This window comes from Hippoglossus stenolepis, chromosome 16, assembly GCF_022539355.2.
Source record: "Hippoglossus stenolepis isolate QCI-W04-F060 chromosome 16, HSTE1.2, whole genome shotgun sequence".
In the NCBI taxonomy this organism is placed as follows: Eukaryota; Metazoa; Chordata; class Actinopteri; order Pleuronectiformes; family Pleuronectidae; genus Hippoglossus; species Hippoglossus stenolepis.
In genome coordinates, this window is record NC_061498.1 from 9,003,624 (window position 1) to 9,027,857 (window position 24,234).

Here is a 24,234-nt window from a genome sequence, read left to right on the forward strand (position 1 = left end):
ATAAGAAACATCCACTTCAGGTATTGTTGAACAGGTTTTTATTATTTTTCCTAAACAACAAAATAAATAACTTTTTTAAATAAACGTCATCTACCTACCTCTTTTACAGATGTGTAACTTTGGGACAACTTTTTAAGTATTTATTCATTTTATATCTGCCAGTTTGCAGATTCATTCAGTTTTTGAAATCATGATTTAAATCATTAAATCTAAATTATATTCATGTTCATAAATTCCTGCCTTTTAAAGCAATCATTAATTCTAAAAGAAAAGAAAAGTTGGACATAGTGTGACTTCAAGTAGTCAAGTGGGACAGTGGGTTTTTTTTCTTTCAATTTTTTGGGGGGCAAATCTCTCTTTAAACTTCAATAACCTTCAAACATTTAGTTTCTACAAAAACTTCCTCTACTGGCCCTTTTTTCATATGTGTAACTGTGTGACACTTGATTGTAGCATTTTAGATGTAGACATTGTGTTTATGAATACCAATAAAGTTTGAGATTTTGAACCGGAAGCTGTCGTAAAGCAGTCGTTTGTTTGTCGTGCAGATGCTGGTTCCCATAACAACAGTCAAGATGGCAGCGATGGCGGCGGGAGACGAACATGCTGCCGCTGATGTTTTGAGAGGACTCGCTCGACAGTTGAACTGTTTGAACGAAGACAACATGTCGACCCGCAGGAGGGCCCTGGACCAGATCAAGAGGGAGACCGTCGACGGAGGACTTTCCGGCGGCGTCTTACAGGAGCTTTTCTCTGCGCTGCTCAAGCCTCTCCTCAAGTGCCTGTCAGATCCGAGCGAACGGTGCAGAGACACAGCGATAGCGACGATCGCAGAGTTTATCCGCTGCGTCCCCAGGCCGGAGGAGTCGCTGCCTTATCTCATGCCCTGCCTGGCTCAGCGGTTTGGGGAGAAAGAGATCCTGGAGCCCGCGGAGGAGCTTCGGCTGTCGGCCGTGGAGCTGCTCTCTCTGACGGTGGAGTTGTGCGGGAAGCACCTGGCGCCGTATCTGACCGAAATGATCAACATACTGCAGCGAGCCATCGTCGATCCCTTCCCGGATGTCAAAAGAGAAAGCTGCAGATGCGCAGTGGAGTTTGCGACGCGTGTTCCAGGTTCGCGTTGTTGATAGGAGTCTGTCGCCATGGTTTCCTGACACGCAGACGCCGAGTGGCTGGAATGAATAATTGATTTGTAGTCATCAATACAATCCACATCCTTCAAATAACCTCCTAACGTAGAACGAGATATCAATAGATAAGTTAATGTTAAAAAAAGAAGTTAATTTGTCATTTGTTTCAGTGCTTCTCACTTTTTTGGGGGGGGGGCTTGTGTTAACTGTAATAATTATATTTGACAGCATTTCACTATTCGACAGTCAGATCATTTCACTTACTTGTGCAACTTTGGATAAATTGTTTATTTGGTTCACGTTGTCAAAAACTCAAGAATAATCAATAGTTCAGCATTTGAAATCATAAAACCTGAGCAACATAATAATGCTAATCTAACCAAGATCCCAGGATACATCCAGTCTCTATTGATTCTGTATAAATATTTTTTAAAGTGCTATGGTAACTAGTTTGAATAAACCGATGTGTATTTCTCTTTCTCCTTAGAGCACTTTCATATGCAAGCTGAGAACCTGGTCAAGCCTCTGATGCAGACGATTTCCCATCAGCACTCCAGAGTACGAGTGTCTGTCATAGAAACCACCGGGGCCGTCATTCAGCATGGCACTGGGAAAAATGTGGATGACGTCCTCTCTCACATGGCACAGAGACTGTTCGACAACTCGCCACAGGTTCCAATTTCTACAAATAATCTATTGTCAAAAACTCCCACTCTGTGTCATTACAAGTTCAGCTTATTAAGCTTTTCACCCTGAACTAATACTTTACCTCCTGTGGCACAGGTGAGGAAAGCTGTGACTGTAGTTGTTGGAAATTGGCTACTTCACATGAGAGACAGATACTCTTATTTCCACAAACTCATCCCGCTCCTGCTGAGCAACATCAACGATGAGATCCCAGAAATAAGGTATTATACTGCAGACATACTTCCCCTTACTGCATAATATAACATGCCACTGCTCACGTGCTATTCTTCAGGTCAGGGGGAGTTTGATGATCTAAATATCTATAAAATGTCTCTAACATGTGTTTGCACTCCCTTGTTGCAGACTTCTAGCAGCTGATTTATGGAGACAGGTAGGAGCACAGTGGGAGAAGGAGAATGAGGACGACATTAAGGATAAGATGGACTTCCTCCTCACCCCACCTCCCTTCTACCCAGCAGGAGGTCAGTCACAGCTGGCAAAGCAGCAGCTTCTCTGCCACTCTGTCATTTTAAATTCAGATAGTCAACGTGGGAGAGAGATAGAGTCCAAACTTAATGGAATGAATCAAGAATAACTTTGACCATTAAGTTCCCCTGTTAATGGATTTCAGATTTACATATTCATTTATATATGGTTCTAAAAGTTGTTATTTTTGGTGCCCTACAGATATTTGCCTCAAGGGTAAGATTTATTTACTCTCTGTCTCTTGGCTCATCCTCAGTCATTTGATCTGGCTATCTCACTGTAAACTGGGTCAGTTGCCGAGAGAGTCTTATAAATATACTGTGTGAGTTGTTGGCATTAGTGCGATTAAACTCTATTCCATGTGTGTGGAGAGACAGGGGATCAGACAGCTGTGCTGTTTGTTTTTGTTCCTATCTAAACTCAAGACCCTTAATGGTTATCTTCATGTTTCTTTATTGGATATCAGCCGTGTGCGTTAAAGTCTTAAAAAGTGTTAATATGTCTTACATAAACTAATAACCTAATAACTAAGCCAAGGAGGTTTTGTTGTCATATGCCACATCACACAAAAACGACCAGACTGATTATCACAGAACTGGTCGAAGGGTCTGGTATGCGTCAGGGAAGAACTCATTCAATTTTGGTAATAAGCAGAGGCATATTTAGAGGAGTGATATCTATGAGTGTGTGCAATTTGGTGCAGCTTTATAGAATTTAAGGGGACTGTTTGGCCTTGAAAAGATGGTGGATGCACTTGCTCTACTGAGTGCTATTCTAGTTACATTTGTGTTTGACCTCCAGCACTTCAACATGCTCTGTATGAGATGTTAAAGAGAAGAAATCCAATCAAGTATCCAGTTATATTCAGTTTGGCAAGCTGACGAGAGGCTGAAAGTGAAATCACACTGTAGTCTAGTATAAGTTCTGTTTATGAAATGTGCGCAGGTTTCATCCCACTTGTGTCAAGGGCAATTTTGACACTTGCTTACCAGAGCATCATGCAAATTCTAGTGAGGGGCATTTGTGGCTGTTGTGCAGCTGTTGGCATTTGTGGCTGTTGTGCTGGTGGAGGAGGTAGCATTGAGAGATCACTGCTGCCTCCTAAAGATCTTGTGAGCATCCATTGTTGCTATTAGAGATGAAACTGTGTAACAATGTTTTATCATGATTATAGCGACCAAAATCCTCATGGCTATCGGTATTATCACAGTATTGTTAAAATGTGTTGAAAATGAAAAGGTTCTTTCCACCACCACATTTTTACATTTTTAAATGCATGTTTGCTGTGCCTGGGTCTTGGGGAGTTGCTAACTCAGGTTGATGTTGGACAGTATCAACCAAATCACCATGGTAATTTAAACTGAAACGGTACAACTAACCATAGGGAATTTTACCACGGTATAGTGCGAGACTGGTAACCGCTTCATATAGTCGCCATTTTTCAAAACAGCAGTGAGGAAAAAACTTCATGCTAAGCCTGTATGATGCAAACACTGGATTGTCTAGACAGAGCTGGTGTTTACCTGGTGAAATGATCTGAGCAGTAATATCCTTGATATCCGGCTTAAGCTCAGACCATAAATTCAGAGTTTCTTACATCCTGTAAGATGATCTCTTTGGCTCTTTGAGTAGATGGATTAATTAAGGTGAAATCTAAGTTTGGAATGGTGTACCATGAATTCCAGTGTTACAACACAGATAAGCTTCCAGGTGCATCGGCTTCACTGGTCTGTCCTCCAGCATAATAAATACCCGTCACACCACTTCAATGCAAATGTAAATGCAATCCCCTCCACGTTGCTGCATTAAATCATGTCTCATGTAGTAATAAACGATATAGTAAAAACACAAAGCTTCGAGTGACAGCGTCGTTTTTCAGGGCAGGCACTGGCTTGGAAAGATAAGTGTCTGCCCTGGGGCTGGGAATGAGTGTGAACCTGAACGTGGTCACCACGGCTTACCTGTGGAGCCTGGATAAGTGTGTTAATGTGTGTGTCAGGGGCAGAGTTCTTGGGCCCTGCATTTTGGTTAAAGATCATATACATGTCCCACAGCTACATGTGACAATGGGGATGAATATGCGCTGTGCCTGGGGACAGGAAAGGAAAGAAAAGGGAAGGGAAGGAAGGCCCTCTCTATCTCTCTCCCTCTTTTTCTTTCTCTTTCGTGCCATCATAAATCTGCCGGGCCTCCCAGTGTGAAGAGGTCACTGTTAGACAGGGAGAGACGACCAGAAAGGAGCTTGTTTTGTCTTGTCCTGGTGTGTTTCTCTGATTTATCTCTGTCTTCCTTTAGTCCCGTCTTCCTCTCTCATTAGTGTGCCTTTATGGAGAAGAATGAGGGGAGGGAGAGCGCGATGCAGGATTTGAAATGTAGGTTGAGAATGCGTTTCACTTGCTCTGACAAGTCCCTCATGGGTAAATCTTAATTGTAAAACATTACGTGTAGAAATGTGACGAGCTGGAGTTCAGTCAGCAGACATTTAAAAACCTGTGAATCAGCGATATTTATAATAGTAATAAGAATAAAACTTAATTTCTAAGTACCTAAGGAAAGGAAAAAACGCATCCCTATAAAAACATGTTTTGAGCAATAGTTTTAAAATCTAATCTCCACAGGCGAGGAATTCCAGAGCCTCGGGGTCCTGATGGCAAAAGCCTGGTCACCCTTTGTTACAAGCCTTGATTTAGGAACTACTTGCAAGTGTTGGTTTACAACTTCTACAAGTTACAACTCCATACATAGACAAGGGAATTCAGACAGAAAACATGTTGCGTTTTGAGCTAATGAAACCCGACAACTTGACCATCTCTTGGAGATTGTTCAGTCATTCACTAACTGAAGGAGAAGTAGATGAAGCGGCTGAGAGAGAGTTAAATATATAACTAATAAATGTTCCAAATATGACAAACTGTTAAGCAGTTGTAGAAGAGAATGCAAAGTTGAATGTTCTTCATTTTTCTCCTCCAGTGGAGCGTCCGGGGCTGGGCTGCAGAGAGCTGGTGATCAGAAATCTGGGCAGACTGGTGCCAGCCATCACCCACGATGTCACCGACTGGCTGGTGCCCACGCGGGTCCGGACGTCTCAGCTGCTTTCTGTGCTGCTGCTCCACGCCGAGGACCACAACACGCAGCATCTGCAGCCTCTCCTGGCCACTCTCTATCGGGCCTGCACCGACACCGAGAGGGACGTCGTCAGCAATGTGGGTTTGAGAAGAGCGCAGTGGAGTGTGTGACTTCCAGTTTTAAACACTAAAAAAAAGTAAATCTGGTTTGCATGGTGCACAGTAAGAAATGCCTCGTTTAATATTCTAATTCACATCAATCTGCACTGGGAATAAATAAATCCTACTCATCAGATTAGCTGTTATGCATCACACTATATTTCTTTTTTAGTCATTCTTAATAGAATCATTTTATGAAATTTCAATCATGACTGAATGATCTCCGGACACATCGGTTGAGCTTTGAGTCAACACCTCTAGTAGCATTTCGTCGGTTTCTCTCGGTTGTAAATTTACACTGCATCCAGCTGAGCTCAAGGACTTTGGATGCACCTGTCAACATAGGAGAATTGTGTGGATGTTTGATGTGCTGCAAATTAAAAGCACTCTTCCTGTTGTTCTCCTCCTCCTCTATACTCCCTCATGTCTCTCTTCACTCTCCTCCTCTCTCTCTTTGCTTACATCCAGTGCCTGGCTGCTGCTAAACTGTTGGGGACCTTTGTCCTTCCGGCCGCCTTCCTCAAGCTGCTGCTGGATCACGTGACAACGCCCCAGTCTTCCTCTCATCCCTGGGCCCCCCTCATGGTGCTGGCTGCGGTGCTGGGTGGCTGCTCCCGACCCCTCCTTAAACCACATCTTGAGCAGATTGCCAACACACTGGCTCAGCCCGACGTCTGCCAGGAATATCAACAGGTCAGCAGAGGGAGGCGTGGGTTTGGTTGTGGCTGAGCTGTTTTTAGCTTTTTTTTTATTTACCTGTGAATGCACATCCTACTGTTGTCAACTGAAGCAAAAAGGAAATTTACTGTGGAAAGGGAGGGAGTTGATGTTTTAATGATCAAAAGATCACAGATTTTCCCGGTTTGCTCTGCCCACATTGGTTGCCTTGTCTTGATTCTCCCCCTGATCTGTGGGCACCAGCTGTTTCTCTTCCAGTCTTGTTCGGTGATCTTGGCAGTGTCACAGGAGGTCATCACTCACTCTGTGTACCTTACTGCTCTTATTTTTGGCATTGAAAGTTCAGCAGTCAAACAGTACATTTCTTGCCTAATTTGTCCCACATGGAAATAGGTTTCATGATAAGATGCCACATCTCTTTAGCGGAAGACTTTTTCAGGAGTTTTGAATAGCACTTCTGTACACAGTGAGTTCAGCGGGTTTGCGGCTGAGTAATTCTACAAAATGCCGACCCAGCAAAAGCGACGGTCCGGCCACATGGTGTTTTTCAAAACTAACATTTCAAATCTGCGATCAAAACCTCTCTGCTCACACGCAAGTGGGAGATGGGCCCCCACAATGTTCAACGTCTCTTTAGTTTTTATTTTTCTTACATAGCAGTAGAAATTATAAAAGAAATGCCTTTGGAGTTTCTCTGCAAATAACGGTCTGCCTCTGGAAAAGTCCCATCGAGTCCGCAGCAGTATCATCCCTGCTTCCTGTACTTCCAAATATGTTTCCCCTTCAGAATCAAAATAACAGTTTCCTGGCAGAGAGCTATTTTCTGATCCTGCTGCACTATTGACTCACCTACACCCCTGACCCCACCCTGCTCTCAGTGAGGCCAGCAAGAATTTCCTCCCAGGGATAATAATAACAAAAATCCACTAATTTCACGTGACCCCTGCTCGGCTGCTCTGACCCCCCCCCCCGGAGCAGACAAGGCAGTGCACAGTCTTTGTCTTTTTTTTTATAGCCATGTGTCAGGTCTCAGCACCGGACTGTGGTTCAGCCGTGCCATTGAAAGAATCCCTGAAATTTCAAAGCCTGCCTGGTCAAGGCCAGTGATAAATGAGGAGGGAAGTTGACCCCCTTCTGTCCTCTCTGGTCGTTTTCCAGCAGGGTCAACCAGAGAAAGAACTAACAGGACGGGACAGTCACACGTTTTCGCACAGATGGAGGCAGACCTCTGCTTCCTCTCGGTCTGTTCCTCCATCTATCTCCCTCTGTCATTCTCTCTGTCTCTGTTTCTGAGGGCAAAGCGTAGAGGGGTTGCGATTCAAGAGATCACCCAGACACAGCACCTGCAACATTCCTCGACAACATACAGGGTTCATAGCGGGGAGCAGGGCCAGATCACTGTGTGCCTGTAAATAACACCCCTCGAGACAGGAGCACCTGCATCCCTCTCTCCCTCTTTCTCTCCGTGCCGAAACGCTGATCCAGAACATTGTGCACCCGCCTGCCGCAGAGTTGTCTGCAGACACAAATAGCGAAGTAAAACAAAAAAAGGAGACTCGATACCCTGATTTTATTATATTTTCCTTTTTTTTTTCTTTAAATAAGGCATCTTAAGAACTTTATAAGAATGTGCATTTGGATTCAACTTGAGAGAGTTATGTGCCTTGAAATTGGACTTGGTCAAAATGAAGCCTGTTAAAAAATGAAATATAAATAATCATCAAAGTGAGCAGGGGCAGGGGGAGCAGCAAGGCTCAGCGGGGAGTTCAGGGAACAACCATAAGATTTGGAGGCTGATATATGAGGCTTCGCCGCGACTTAACTTCACCGACTCTTTCAACTCCCTGTTTTCTTTTCTCCATTTCGGTAGGGGGAAAAAAGACAGCTTAGAAAAATAAATGGCAGATGCTTGGCAAAAAAAATACAAATATTAGTTTTAAGTTGAAGATGATGTCAAGTGCTTAAGGGAAAGTAAAAGGCGAGCCAGTGGTTTGTGAAGCCGCTGTGCTCTGAGGTGACCTGTTTAGATTAGATTGCTTATGGATCACATATGGGCTTCTTTTTATAGGGGTTCTCCACAGAGGAGACACAAACCCACACCATCACACACACACAACCGAGAGTCGCTATGCTGTGAGCTGCCATAATGAAGCAGACTTCACAATATCTGCGGGGCTGGTATGATTTAGTAAAGATAGTGGTGAGGAGGAGGAGGATCGGCATAAAGAAGAGGCCTGACAATGAGTTAGGATGCATATTTCCAGCCAGGCTTGATAACAGTGAGCATACTGTCTTTAAAAAGTGCTTAACCTCCAGTCGCCCAGTGATCAGAGTGAAAGGTCGTAAAAAAGGAAAAGCTCCGTCTCTTTTAATGTTGTCTGTGCATTTCACAATGTCACATCGTCCCGTTTTCTGCTGAATACACGAGCGTTAACATAACTCCATACATCAGCGTGTCTCCGGCGTGCCTCCCCTTTGTCATGAATGACAGCCGAGCACCGCTCACTGCTCTGCTGAACGACAGATAAAGAGAGGAGAAGAAAGGCGGGAGAGCAAACTTTACCTTCGTGCAAGGGGTCAGCACCACATCCACTACCGCTGTTTGTTTTCCCATTGCCTTGGCAACATCAGTAGCTTTGGGGGGTGAGCGCCCCACTGGATAGGAATCTATCGCCTTGTGGTATGGCTCCTGAAAGTGGAGTTGTGTGTGGGTGTGTAATTGATGTATCCAGTGGTGGACACACACACACACACACACACACACAGTGTAATGAGGCCCCTGAAGCGTGCCCAGGCCAATGAAACCAGGTGTATCTTGCCTTGCTCCAGGTGTCCACATAGTCATTACACTGCACCACTTTTTCCACTCTCCCTGCCTTCCCTTATAGCTGTTTTCTGCTCATATACAGTATATTATGTGTGTGGGAATATATATTTTTTTACGTAAATGTGTGCGTCTGCGACTGTTATCTTGTCCGCCTCCCTTCAGCTCCTCCTGTGTTCACGTGCCAGTGAATTACTTGGGGATTTCCCCCATCAATGACTATTTGAACCCATTCACACAAGTAGGGAATGGGCACTCTGCCTGTGTATGTCAGCTGAAGGAATGAGGGCAAGTCACGGTCGCTCAGAACTGCATGGAAGTTTAGTTTAGCCTCAGGGAAATATGTTTACACACTCAACTAACACCCTGGACTCAAGATCCATGTAAGTGTAAGAAGCTTTTTTTTTTCCCCCAGTGTGTGCTCAACACTCCATCGCAAAATAAAAACATTTGCTCATTAGTTTCGCAGACTCCTTTAGCTTCCCTTCCTCCTCACAAATCCTGTCTTCTTCTTTTTTTAATGCTCTGAGCATCTTTACTTGGCTTTGCACTTGTTTTTCCTCCACCCTACTGCCAAGCTGTGCTGTGCTCAAATTTTAGAAAAGATAGTGCCCCCTAGTGATAGACATGGGTTTGTGGTATCTGAGTGGCTGTGCTTTCCGAGTGAGGGGGAATATGTTAAGATAGGAGCGTATATTGAGAATTCTTTGCTCGCACACACTAAAGTCTCCCCCACTCCCACCGAAGCCCACAGCCCCAGCCCCCTCCGAGCCAAGCCATAATGACAGGCAACGAGAAAACAGGAAAAGAGGCCGTGATCCCAGTGATGGCATGGAAATTAGCCTGAGCCGCAGGTCTTTGTCTAAACATGAGCTCAACACAACAAGTGACAGAAATCTTACACATGCTCTCAGAGATGGGAAAAGAAGTTTTCTCTTAATTATTGTATTTTGTGGATCACGAGTTATTAAAAAAAACATTACCACTTAGAGTTAATTGTGTGAGAAAGTAGATGTGGACTGAGGGCGTTGCAGGAAGGGGATAGTGTGCGGACCAAAGTGCAATGGGGTTCATTGAGAGACGCAGTCCACATTCCAACAGAATCCCTCTCACAAGTGCAACCTTCTAATAATTCTTCCTCTCTCCCTCTTTCCCAGGTTATGTACTTGGAGCAGTTGTTGGCCTGTGTGGATGTGCTGCTACGTCAGGGTGAGTCAGACTGTGGCGCGGTCAGCCTCCAGCTGCTGCAGGTGCTGGTCACTGTCCAGTGTCTCTCCCCCTCTCCAGATCTCAGTGAAAAGGTGAGAAAACAGAACGCACCAGCATGAAGATACGATCCCAGATTCCTTCTCTCCGCTGCTCTGCCATTACCTCATTTTTTTTAACCCCTTTTCTCCCTTCAATTTTCTTTTTTCCATCATATTTATGAGGAGGGTAAACAGCTTTTATGAAGCAAAAGAGCTATTCAAGGAATGCAAGCATTTGTACAGGTTCAAAGTGGGCATGGCTAACGGTGTAATTACCCACTTAGCCAGGGCATCTGAAATTGCACCTTTGGACTGGAACTTTAAACCCAGGCCTAGGTGAAAGGTGGAGTAAGCAAAAGACAAAAAAAAAAACTGACGTAAGCTGCAGCTCTTAGCAGGTGTTGTGTCAACAGTTGACCTCCATTCGTGGCTCCATAACGCCTCCTGAGGTCACACAAACAAACTGATATGTAACTTTAATGCTTTAATGCTGCGGTCAGCCTCCGAATGCAGAGGGAGACGTGCAGAAACAGCGACAAGTGAAGCGAGTCGTGTCCTAGACCAGATCTTCTGGTCGCCATAGGAGGCTAATGACAGGGGCCACCAGTGTGTGCATGCATTCACGTGTGTCTGCGCATATGTATGTTCAGACAGGGAGCAGTGCTAGAGAAGACATGGGAAGGAATGGATTAAGAAAGAGAGGGAGGGTGAGAATGGCCTTGGGCATTTGTGGATCCGGAGGGAAAGTCAGACTTGTTTTCCCAGAAAGGGGGCACGTCTTTCCCATCAGTGGACAGCTTCAGGGTTGTCTAGCTCTCCTGTGACTCAGACGTCTCTGTCCCTGTCCGTCCCTGAGGGACTATGAAGGGAATTATGAAGTTCCCCAAAAGGTCTGTTAGTCTGCCCTAATTATTTACTCTGCTATCTCTTATCCCTGCCCTTTCCTCTCAGCTCGGCTTTATTGGTGTGAGTCTGTGTGCGTGTGTGTGTGTGTGTCGGTTCCTGTGCCTTTGTGACATCCTGTGTATTTGTCAGGGTTTTTGTTTCGGTGGTTTTATGTGTGAGACCTTGTCATGTCTGCAGTGTTGTTCTTCCCAGGGTTTCACAGGATAGTTTTGCGCTTCCTATTTCAGCACGGCCTGGAGAATTTCTTAAATTACAAGAAAACAGCGATAATTGCTCAACTTTAACGAATTTCTGTCCTTTTGTTTTTTGGTTAATTCATCCCTCTCTTCTCCCTTCAGGCCTTGGAGAGCGTGCAGTGCTTGTGTAAGGTGCAGGGCCTGGACTCTGGGATTGAGCTCTATAGGCAACATATGGGTCGGCTGCTGGACTGGCTGTCTGCCTCTGTCAACACCTGGTCCAGTTACTCCCCACAGAGACTCCAACTGCATATCATAGTCATACAATCAGGTGAGAAGTGACGCCTCAATGTGCACAAGACGTTGCCAAAATTGCGCCGCAGGTGCTGAGGTTTGCACATATCGAGACACAATAGTGGTCAAAGAAATACAGGATGGTGTTTCAGACATCGGTCAGACGAGCTACTTGTTATTGATGAGAAAATCCCTGCATCAGTCACAGATCTCAACATGCTCACCCCAGGATGTTGGTTGAGACTACAATCTTAGTATAATAAGGTTTTGTCAGACACGACTTTATGGTGTGATTGGTGAAGCCATTCTTTCCTGAACTTATTCCAACATTTGACATCATATTTTTTAAGCGTAAAGCTGTTTGGCCTATTCGCACAACAGAAACTGCCAAAGCACTTAGGTTACAAATAATTTGATAATAAGAATTTGAAATGCGGGGGTTTGACTTTAGTAAATCCCTCTGTTGCTCCCTCTGTTTCTCAGTCAGTCAGTGTTTCTCAGACTTGTCTAAAGAGGTTTGTGTGTGTGTGTGTGTGTGTGTGTGTGTGTGTGTGTGTGTGTGTGTGTGTGTGTGTGTGTGTGTGTGTGTGTGTTTACTTGTCTTTGTGAGGACCAGTTTGAGCCTCCAGAGTGTGTGCGTGCATGCATGCATGTATGTCATGTGTGTGGTGCAGTGGGTTAAAAAAGCTGTGACCTTGTCTTTGGTGGTGAGATTTCACTTTATCTCCGCCAATACCATATAATCCTCCATCATCAGCGCCTCCCTGTGCCACACTTTCATCTCCATCTCTTTCTTCCCCGCCCTCCCCTCTCTTTTTATTTGACTAGGCAGCTGCGCCCCTCTAATCCTCACACAGACAGACACACACACACACCCACACACAGAACCTGAAGTCATAACCCTCAAAAAGCTGTCTCTACCTGTGGGGACCTAATTTTTTGTCCCCATTGTGATGTCCCAACAGGTTACTGGGCATTTAAGTTAAGGGGCCCACTGGGATATAACATAAAGGACACACACAGCTAACTGACCAGTCCTTTTTAAGTCCACCCTGTAATCCCTGTGCGGGTCACTACATCAAACAGCACTACGGCCGCCTACTCTTGACCTTCCCCAGGATCAAGGCCACTTTGAAGCTCAGTTTGTTTCACCGTGTGTATGTGTGTGTTTTATTTGCGGATGCTGAACGCTGCTCTGAGCCTCCCTATATTTTTTTCTTGCAGATGTGATCTTAGGTCTATTAACATGACCCGAGGACTTTATTACTGGCAGCAAAACGGCCATTATGTGGCCCTTGTGTTTGATGTTCACATGATTCAGGGAAATTGTCTCTCTGCTGAACAATTGTCGGTAGTTAATTTGACAACTGAGAATTGGTCATTTCGCTTGCTCATCAGCTCCGCACACACAGCTGCCCTCTCATATCCTCCTCACAGTCTTTTGTTCTTCAGTCGGTGTGAAAATGTCTGATCTCCCGCTGCCTTTCCTCTACGTTCGGTCTTAATGCCTTGCTCGAGGACAGGATACACACAGACAGTCTCTCTAAGCAGTGAAATGACCGCATACAGAGGAAAGTGTTTGTCTATGAGTGTAGGGAAATCTCCTCTCACACCATAGTCACCGGGAGATGACCTGCAGACATCTTCTCTAACTCCGGATTGTGACACACCCTTTGATTCACACATCCTGTTGGCTGAAGTGGCTCTCTCCCTTTCTCTCTCTCGCTCTCTCTGTTTTCCAGTATCTCTTTGTAACATTGTCCACCACCCTCGGGCAGTTGCCGGATTTCCTCTGTCTCCTCTCATGTCTGTACAATAGAGTGCAAACAGGGCACGGACACTTATCACTTGTTACACACACACACAGATTACTATATATAGCTCCGAAAACATGCAGTCAGACTGTTGGTGGGTGTGTGTGTGTGTGTGTGGGCACTGGGCACATCAGTGTAACTGGGAATTCTTGCCCTGTGAGTTTCTCATTTTCCTGTAATAGATACAAAAACACTCCATCACACAAAGACCTTTTTGTGTCTCATTTCCTCAGTGAGTCTGTGTCTCTGTCTCACCAGTTCATTGAGGGCTCAATAACACCAAGCCCTCTGGTCAGTGCTAAATAAAAAATGTGTCTCCCGTCTGTGTGGGCTGACAATAAAATTAGGAATTAAGGCACAATGAAAAGCATCTACTCTTTTTAATGTTTAGAATTATGTGGTTAGGCTGAAAATGAGTGGCGACAGAATTAACTAGAAGGGTGCATACCTCTGCCAAGGCTCAGCAGTCCCCTCATGAAACATACATCATATTAAGAAAAGATAATTTCATCATGATCCATGAATCATTCTTCGAGTAATCAACAAAAGTAGAAAAAACCTCAGATCTCGCAATTTTAAAGAAAGTTAATAAAATTCCTGGATCCGCACCAACATTTACATGTTCTTCCCTGACACGCGCTGATGAAAACATCCTTGGCGGAGGGAATTAAAGTCAACTGACTTTTGATTTCAGCAGGGACCAAAGTTAGGTCTTTAAATATAGAATTCATGTTCAAGCTCTTTCAAACGACCCAAAGCTGCTTGATGAAATTCAGTGAACTATCGTGACAGTGTCTTCACACATGTGCCTGTGTTTGTGTTACAGGTCCAGTGATCGGGGAGTTTGTGGGCCACTTGATGCCCCTGCTCTGGAGCTGCCTCCAGCCGGACAAAGACCCAGAGATGAGACTGAGCATCTTCACAATGCTGGCCAAGTTGCTACTGAACGCAACCAACACACTGGATTCCCAGGGGTGAGGGGGACAAAGTCACACACAGAAAGTTTGCTTATGAAACACGCTAAGGACCGAAATGTGTCTTTAGTAGGTTAATGGGAAGTTTTTTGCATGTTCTGCATTGAACAAAGGTGCAGACGCATCATTCGGCATCACAGGTTAACTCTCCACCCTATAATCACTGCATTATGTTACAGTCTTGTTCGGTTTCGTCTCGTCTGAGATATTATTATCACAGCTTGTTATTTTGAAACTTTGCTTCACATTAACCTGCCAATAAGTTCCACACCCACAAGGGACCATAATTAGAATTGCACACTCTATGGTATATTTCCTGGAAGCCGTTTTTCAGTATCCCAGTTTCTTTTGGACCTTTTGGACAGGTAGTCATGTCGTCGATGATAGGGTTACATCATGGCGTGATACTGTCAGTGGTAGTCCAGAAATGAACTTGAAATGGTCTCTTAGGGAGTATCATACGAAGTAACTCAACTTAATCACTTCCCAGCATGCATGAAACAGACGAGTGCACATGCTGTCGGAAAGTTTCCTCACTAATTTGAATGATTATTGACTGGTGACAGAGGTAGGATTGGAAGGACGTCCGACACCCAGAGAGCAGCTCCTGTTTGGAGTTTCTTCTCCCCTGTGGCGCCCCTCCACCCCACCCCACCCTCCAGGGTCCCCTCCGAGCCCTCAGCTGTGCAGCTTTCAGCCCGGGTTCAGAGCTCTAATCTGAGGGAATGCATTAAGCCTGAGGCCCATCCCGGGTCCCAGTAATCACAGCAGCTGCTCCTGTCAATAACAAAGACAAACCTCGTCCAAGAGGGTTGCCATAGAGATATCGCTGCAGCGTGTTACTTACCCCAACCCAACAGCCCAAAGGTCTGTCCGGGTTAGTAGTTGTTTCCATTGGATAATATCAGGGATAAACTGCTAATCCTTGTATGGGAAGATCTCAAAAGTGCCTTTGGCCTGAACCCAGCAACAGTGTCAAGAATACAAGATAAATGAATGCCTTTGTCAGTGAGATTTGTTGCGTAAACAGGAAATGTTGTCGGGCCAAAACACTCCGCCACCTTTGCCAAAACACTGGAAATTGGAACTTTGCTTTCAACTTTAATCAAATTATTTTATCCATAAATGTGCGTACTAGACAAAAGGAGCCTCTGTCTCTTCCCCACTCGCAGCGCGGCCACCTGTGCTGCTTACAGCGTTTCTCATTCCTGAGCCGTATCTCTGGTAATCGCAGAACCATCAGCAGAAAGAAATCATGTTACATCTTCAAAAGATTTCAAGTAAAAGCTTAACATGCACTGTACGGGGTTGTGCGGTCTGCCATAATATTTCCATTCATACTCGGCTCATCCCTCCATTCATGATTTGTGGCCCGATCTTGGCTCAGCAGATTGTAGCCCACACACACACACATATGCTATGTCATCAAGAAGACAATGATAGTCATAGAGAAAACCTCTTCCCTTTGTTCTACAACCCAAATGACATAATGATAGCTCGGCTGCAGAACGAGCAGAAAGGGAAAGGATGTGTGCATGGATGTTGGTACCTTTCATCCACGCACACACTGTTTTTGTTTTATGTGCTGTGATTAAAGAGCTAGATGTGAAATCTAAGTAGAAGGTGATGTGTAAGATATGAAAGTTCATCCTTGTGGCAGGCGGTACTCATGTGCCACTTGCAACCGAGATAAGAGTGCGTGAAGAGTAGGGGTCTTGATTTCAGCTTTGAAGACATAATAAAACAGGGAATCTAAAACTGGAGATCTTTTATCAGGATCCTAGATTTTACAGATTGTGTTTAACACAAAACAAGACGAAATGAAACAGATTCAACTGTGCTTGTATCAAATATCACCTTTTAAGCAACATGTTTTAGAAACGGCTCATCAGCAGATTCTTATACATTTTAACAAAGACCTCATATAAGAATGGATAGTATAGTTGAAATAATTATTGCTGTAATAATATGAATATCTCCAAAACCAATATACATCAAATCACAATATATCAAAGGAATGCGACATCACCAACAATATAATCAAACTGATGGTCAATGAAATGTATTGTCGGACCAAATCCATGAATGAATCAGTTAAGTGAAAAACAGAACAAGTAAAACCACTGATGAGAAGGTTGGTGGTTTGATCCCCAGCTCCACATGATGGAGTGCCCTTGGGCAAGATGCTGACCCCAGACTGTCAGTGTGCAAATGATTAAGAAATACTTGATATTATAGTAAAGCGCTCTGAGTGGTTGTTAAGACAAGAAAAGTGCTTTGCAAATTAGGTCTTTTTTACCAATCACCATATCTGATAAATCAATATTATTGAACCAGTTCTTCTTCATGAAGAACTCAGAGAGTTGTTTGTGAAAACTGCAGGAGCACAGATAGCTGCGGTGTGCAGAATCCCACGAGGTGAAGACGCGCAAAAAAAAGGTCAAATCCTCGTTTTCTTTCCCTCGGGCGACATCGCTGTAAGTCTTTCCATCTTCTGGCGTCAAGTTGGTGAAGAGCTTTCAACACCTGTCAAGATGAAGAGAAGGAACCAGCAGAGAGCGGGCTGTATCCGCGTCACACTGTCTCCCCCTGCTGGCGCTGAAAGAGTGCAGCACGCTTTATTAAATACATGACGGCTTTATTGTGATACCAGCTGAACAGCCAGAGGCAGAGATCAGAGCCTGTGGAGGTGGTTGGGAGCAGACGGAGAAGTGCAGACTCTGGTAGTGTGTGAGAGAGGATGTCCGAGAGACTAAGCCAGCATGGAAAATAGAAGGAGCGGGGACAGGATGACACCCAGATGTTGTAGCCCCTCGCCTCCTGCTTCTCCTCCACTGCCCCCCCCATCCCATCTGCCTTGTGGGAAAATGTGTGGGAAAGGGGCTGCAGCATCCACACTGTGTTGCCGATGCATTTCCAACATCAGTCACTTATCTTCAAAGCGGCATGTTGCGGCAATAGAAATGTGTTTCTCTGCCCCTCTCCATATTTTCACCTTCTGCCCCTCTCCCAGGCATTTCCGTGACGGGGCCGAGAAGTTCCTGTGCGACGTCCTGCTTCCCAACCTGGTGTGGCGAGCAGGCCGCATCGCCGCTGCCGTCCGCACCTCGGCGCTCAGCTGTCTGCTGGCCCTGCTGCATGGAGGGGCCATCACACCTGGACAGGTACATACATACACCTACATCAAGTATGCAGTGATTGTACCTGCCTGCACAAAATGAAACACCGGTTACATGGAAGCGAGTAGCAGCCAGTAGTACGATCTCCATTCTGTAGAAACACTTTTTATTGACTCAGCTGTAAAGGAAATGATGTGGTAGTGCGTTCTCTAAATCCATCAGGAGTCGACATGTACTTCGAATTCTCTGTTTTATCCATTTCACAACAAAGTAGACGGTCCCCCTTGGCCTTTTAGGAAAATATAAAATCCTTCTCTCCTTGGCTGAAAGAGTTGGCCGCAGCAGGTAGCAGGTGTACGTGGGGGTCAAGCGGGTCCACATACCTTTGTCCCTCAGCAACAATGCTCCCACTGTTCCTGGCCCTTGTTATATGTAGGAACTATCACTGGGACGTGCCCTTGCACCTGCCTGTCGGAGCATGTGCCCAGTTACAGTATGCACACTCGCACGCACACATCTGGCCGTGTTTGCCCCTCGCGTGCGCTGAGTGACCAGTTGGAACCGGCTCACACACCGCCTCCATTCACACGTCTTCAACTACAAGGCAGAGCAAACAGCTGGGGGACAATGGGAGCCTGGGTGTTGGTGAGTGGGTGTCGGTGTGCGATCGAACTTTTACTATCAGTTGGCGCCCGAATGTGGAAAAGCGGTGACCGAGTACGACCTGGACTCTCTCAGCTCCTGGGGTAGAGGTGAGGTTACAGCTGAGGGGGAATAAAAAACATGTCCTGACGGGTTTAACAACAGGAGGTTATGAGTATTTCCACGGGCAAATCAAACAGCCTTTCATTCAGAAGGACATTGTTTCCTCGCTACTCCCTGTGAAAACAATTAGCAGCTCCGGTTACACTCGGCGTCCTCACTTTGTCACTGATGTAATGCCGGATCACGCCTCTGCCAAATTTCCCTCCTCTTTCTGTCTCCTTCCCTCCCTCTTCCCTTGTCCCCTCGCTCCTTTTGTCTTATTTCTGTTTCGCCCGGGTTGTTCCGATGGCAAACAGACGGGGTGACAGAGGTTTTAGCAATCACCTCTTGGCCTGTTGCTTGTGGCGCTCAGCCTCGCATACCTTGTTTGTCCATTTCCTCTGTGTAATGAAAACATCGGTCTTCACTGGACTTCTGAAGATGGGCTCCGTGCCCATGTGTCTGTACAAGCTGATCCAGACCCGATGTGAATCTGCCATGATTCAGGTGATATAACACTTAACACAAGTCAACACTAGTTCTTGAAGGAAAGTGTGTTCTTTATCTTTCAGCTTGTGATGTCACTTTTACTAACCAGCCTCGTTCCTGCTTCTCATTGTAGATAACTGATCGTAACCGTAAATGAATTAGAAGCAGACTTTTTAAGAGGGTTTTGGAGATTAAAGAGTGATTTTAACAATACAGTATTAAAGCAGCCACCCCATTAAAGCTGCTTTCAGACACTGACATTTTCCGGAGAGGCTGCATGTGTCCAAATCAGTTGCTCCCGACATTTTCCAGAATTCGCGAGCGTGCGTGTTGACTACACTTTTAACACGCAATGCACGCAGAAGTACAAGAGTGCAAATATCTCAGGCTGAAAAAGAGAAGATGCAGACGAAGATGTCAACTTGGAAAGACAAGATTCGATGCCGGTGGCGATGTCCTGTAAACAAAAAAACAATGTGCTTTCCGCTGCAGAATTTATACGTCCTGCCTCCTGCATGCTCTACCCAGGCGCCACCCCCTCGCCTGAATGTTTCAGAAATGTTCCTGTGGACGCGCCTGAACCAGACAATCTCCTGTTGCGTTCCTCATACGGACCCAGACCCAGTTTCACCGGACATTTTCCATGTCTGAACAGCTTAAGTTCCACTTAGAGATGCAGTTTCATTGTGAAACTCTACATGACAAAATGACTTTACTGCACAAAACACAGTATTCCAATATATCATGTGTAATCGGGAGACCAGATTTCTCCTTCTTCGGTGATGACTTGTATCAAACAGGCTTTGATCACGTCATTCAATGAAAAGCTTAATGAGCTTGTCTCGGCCTTTTCATGTGCGCAGCTGCTGTGTGTGGAGGAGAAGCTCAGACCCCAGGTGTTGTCGGCCCTGGAAGAGGACTCTCAGATGGGCCGCCTGTTGGCTTGTCGCTCTGTGTCCACCATGCTCAAACTCATAGGACACAGTCTGCACCCTGAGGCCCTCAACAAGATCTACCCCGGTAAATGACAGGCACACCCACAGAAATGAAAGCTCTCCTCGCTGGAAATTCACATGAACGCATTGCAATTAATTCCGAATAATCACTTTGCAGTTTTTAAATATATCATAAACCTGCGAGTCTTATTTTTTTTCCATGTGGGTGTCTCTCCTCCACAGATCTGCTGAAACGTCTGGACGACAGTAGCCAGGAGGTGCGAGGCGCGGCTCTGCAGGCCCTGGGCCGGTGGCTGTCCAACCTGACCAAAGATTACCACCCAGAGCTCTGCGCTCCTCATCTGCAGCTCCTCTTCCAGCAGCTCCTCCTGCACCTGGACGACCCCGATGCCTCGGTGCAGGGCCAAGTGTTCGGTGAGATCAGATGCGGCGTTTGAACTCGCAACCTCAGAGATGAAGATAAGAGTGTTGATAGGTTGTATGTGGCGAGTGGGAAGATGCACACAGTGGGAGCAAAGTGAATTCTGGATCTTAGGAAAGTGGAAAGAATGTGACCGTTTAAAGAATTGCTCCACATCAAAAGAAACAGAGATATTTCCTCTGTATCACTTACTGATCAGAACGAGGAAAGATTGTGAATATAACATAATAGGGGTTTGATTTATAATGGTGTTACATGGACCTTATGGCCGTGATAATCTGATATTTAGCTGCTACAGAAAGCAAAGGTGAAGTGATGATGGGCCTGCTGCGTCTGAGACATTCATAGACGGAGATTATTGAACTGGCTCGCTGCCAACACATTCCTCCTCTCCGGTTTTTGAGAAGCTCGACATTAACCATCCTTTCTGGCAATTCATCACCAGCAGCCGCTCGCTTCCAGCTGCTGAATCGAGTCCTTTCAGGGACGTCGGGGTGAGGTGGCCCTCGACAGTGAAACACAAGATCCAGATCAATTCACACACACACACACACACACACACACACACACACACACACACACACACACACACACACACACACACACACACACACACACACACACCCAGCTAATGATAACCACATGGGGACACCACCACCACCCCCACCCCAATTCTCCTCGCCACCTTTTCACATCTGTCCTCACGCCCATCCCACCTAATCCCTCCGTCTTTTATCTGTCCGTCCGTTTTCTGTGACGGCCCGCAGCTTCACGGCTCTGTTTTTTATTTCCATGTATCAGTGGAAAGTCTGAGTGCGGAATCCGTAACCCTGAAGTGCGTAACGCAGCTCCTCTGGACTTTCGCTCTCTCCCACTCATGTGGATGTTAGCTGTCATTGCTCCCGACAGGACACAGGTGAGCACAGATGCCTTAGCCAGAGACGAGAGGCCTCATTACTGGATATCTCATATTCATGCGGCCAGAAAAACAGAGAAGAAGGCGCTCACACGTTCACCAGATGCAGTGATTGCTTCCATACCGGGATTTCGAGGCTCTGCCAGACAGCGATTGAAAGACTTCCCAGCATTTTTGTTGTTGCCATTGGTTATCAAGTGTAACCTTGACTGCAGAGTGACACACGTAAATCAACTTTATGAACCGGCCTTCACCCACGTACTGTACGACTGTAGCTCTTGTAGTTGAGTGATTTTGAGTCATGTCCGTGCTTGTGTCTTTTCAGGATTCTCTTTGAAAAACTATACCGTCATACATTATGTTAAAGTTGGAACATGAAAGGAACAGCTCAGGAGAATGTCTCTTTCCGGATACGCCAGCCTCTCTAACTGATGCTCTGGCAATTGGTTACGCACCGAAGCTGATACTAGTTAAAGGATAAGTCTGGTGATCCGTTATATATTTTTTTCTGCTTATCAACAAATCCCTTCTAACGGTTATTGCCTGTGTAGCTAAAGCTTGATAAAGCTCTCCTCGGTCTGTCAGTGACGTCCAAGAGTTTATTAATGACACATTCCTGCTGCACTGTGTGACAGGTTTTCCCTTTGAGATGAACATGAGCACTGTGGAGAACCATGTGCTCATTAATCCTCTGCTGGAAGTAGTCCTTAACAAATGAGATAGGTATTCCTGATTGGGGGTTTAGGGTTTTTTATCAGAAATATAAATATTTTGCTGTAGACAGTCACAAACGAATATTTATATGAAACTGGAACGCAGCCTCATTTTTTGCACAGTTTTAGCTGTTACCAGTCTAACTATGTACACCTGCCATTAGGAGCTTATGTTTTCATCAGCTTTTGAAAGCCTGTAGCTACATATAAAAGTGTTTGCTATTGTTCTTCAACACATCAAGATTATGTAGATGCAGAGGAAAGCCTTTGATAGAACGACGGACAGCAAAGTATTTTTACTGAGGAGGATATTCAGAGGGAATTGGAAACGGCGACCTGGAATGCTAAACTTTATTTAAAGATACAAGTGGAACATCTTGATGAAGCAGTCTTTACACCGAGGTGGAAAGTTGCAGGTGAACAATAGTTTGCAGGAGCCTTTTAGTTTCTTGAAAGTTCCCGGGACTTAAAGTTCTGGGTACTTTTGGTTCGAAACGCGGCCTTACAGTGTGTCTCAGCATATCTGGCCCATACAGAGAACTGATACAAACATATGAGCCATTGTGCAGTGTTTCAAACTGTGATCTCCATGAAGCTCGGAGTCTCTTTGTGAAACGAGATGACCTCACATCTTGCTGAGTGATCGTGTGTATCTGACAGCACCCATATCTGCCTGCGCCACAAATGTGGAAGCAATCCTCGTGACTCTTTTTGAAGCTCCCCCCCCCACTCTCTTTTTCTTTGTTCTTTTTAATAGTTGATCCCACTTTTATGCTTCTTGGATTTCAAACGCATATCTGTGAAGTGTCTTAATGAAGGCAGCATGTCCCGACAGCGTGACGGACAGCACCACCTCCCTCTCATCCCTCCCTCTGTCACTCCTTCAGCCCACCGCCCTGATAATCCCAGCACGGCTGCGACCTGCTCAGTCGCACAGACTGTTGGCACGGGCAGAGCTCCCTTCTCACAAGTCGCCATTGTTCTGTTCCACTGCTCTCCACTGAGTACAGTAAACACAAAAGCTCAAAAATCCCCTCCATCCCCTTGAAGAACAAAGGCAGGTATCAGATGATGAGTTTACATGAACTAACTCATCCAGAGTGACGGCGTGTCACCACTGGAACAGCACTTTTTTTTTGTTATTGTGGTTTCCAAAGCATTTATCCATCGACAGCAATTCAAGTAACTCGATATACCTGTGAGGATCCGCAGGGGATGATGGGAGGAGAGGATTTTAAAAGAGAATTGTCGCCTCCCAGTGGAAGAAAAGGACACTAACACGTTTGGTTTGCAGGGTGGATAATGTACTGCTGTTCATCACTGGTGTTCTGACTTCCATTTAACTCTGTAACTCAGCATCTGACTTTAAAGGGAAACTAAATACTTGAATTTAATATCCAAAGGATTTTTTTTATTACCTCCACCATGAAGGTTAAGTATTCATCTCCTGTCCGTTTGTTTGTTGGATTGTAAGCAAGATTACACAAAAACAACTGAACGGATTTCTATGCAACTTATTGAATACTTCAGTATTTGATATATAGATATATATATATATATATATATATATAGATATAGATAGATAGATATATATAGATATATATATTATTTTGTCTGTGTCCACTTCCATCTCATGAACTGTCTGCTGTCTGTTGTGTGTGTGTGTCCAGAGATGCTGAAGGAAGGCAGCTCGGTCCACCCGGCCCTCCTGCAGAAGGAAGTGGAGGCTGTGAGAGACAAACAGCGGAGTCCTCTCTACTGCGACCAGCTGCTGCAGCACATCAGCTCACTGCCCAGAGACACCAGCACACTGTCCTGAGTGACACCAACCGCCTTCCTTCAGGAGAAGGCATCTTTAGAACAGCCTTTCAAATGTCTGCGGAGGAGTGGATCGGAAACATTTTTTTGAACGTGACACTTTAACGAGTACTTGACCTATATGCATCACAAATTCGGTAAAGGACAGAGAGAAGGTGTGGTTGTTACCCATTTGCTGGAAACGTGCAAATAAACCCTTTCAAGTTTTACCTGCCTCCAGTTGAAGTGTGTTGACATTGGGTTTAACAACAAGGGAAAAGTATATATGTTGGAAACGAGTCTGACTTGATAAACAACCTGCAGGCTAAGATTCGGTGGCCTATTGTAACGAGGTAAAACGGCCACTACAGCATGAATGGCCTGAAGAACTGTTGTCCTGCTGCCGGCCTCCAATCCTGCAGAGCTTAGCCTCTTTCAGATAAATACATTTTTTAAGAGTTTAACTTTTTCACTATGGTGCTTGTTTTGTCTGCACCTGTTGTATTTTATGTTATTTTGCTTCTGATGTTTGATTCACTGTGATTGACTTTGCATACTTTTCTATGAATCTCTCCTTCCTGCAGCCAAACTCTGCACATCCCAGCCGCCAGGTGGCGCTGAGTCGCAATACAAAGTGCA

General features: G+C 45.2%; 1 protein-coding gene across 1 annotated transcript; it reads left to right on the plus strand.

Moving 5' to 3' along the window:
- The first annotated feature begins 535 nt into the window (after positions 1-535).
- On the plus strand, positions 536-24,229 carry LOC118123076 (dynein axonemal assembly factor 5). The gene is made up of 13 exons (XM_035180189.2): positions 536-1,113; positions 1,618-1,802; positions 1,914-2,038; positions 2,181-2,299; positions 5,274-5,506; positions 5,996-6,220; positions 10,187-10,330; positions 11,521-11,689; positions 14,293-14,440; positions 17,454-17,604; positions 19,656-19,812; positions 19,971-20,162; positions 23,469-24,229. The coding sequence occupies exons 1-13, from the start codon at positions 549-551 to the stop codon at positions 23,615-23,617; spliced, it is 2,562 nt and encodes an 853-aa protein (XP_035036080.2). The 5' UTR covers positions 536-548; the 3' UTR covers positions 23,618-24,229.
- Positions 24,230-24,234: the final 5 nt, after the last annotated feature.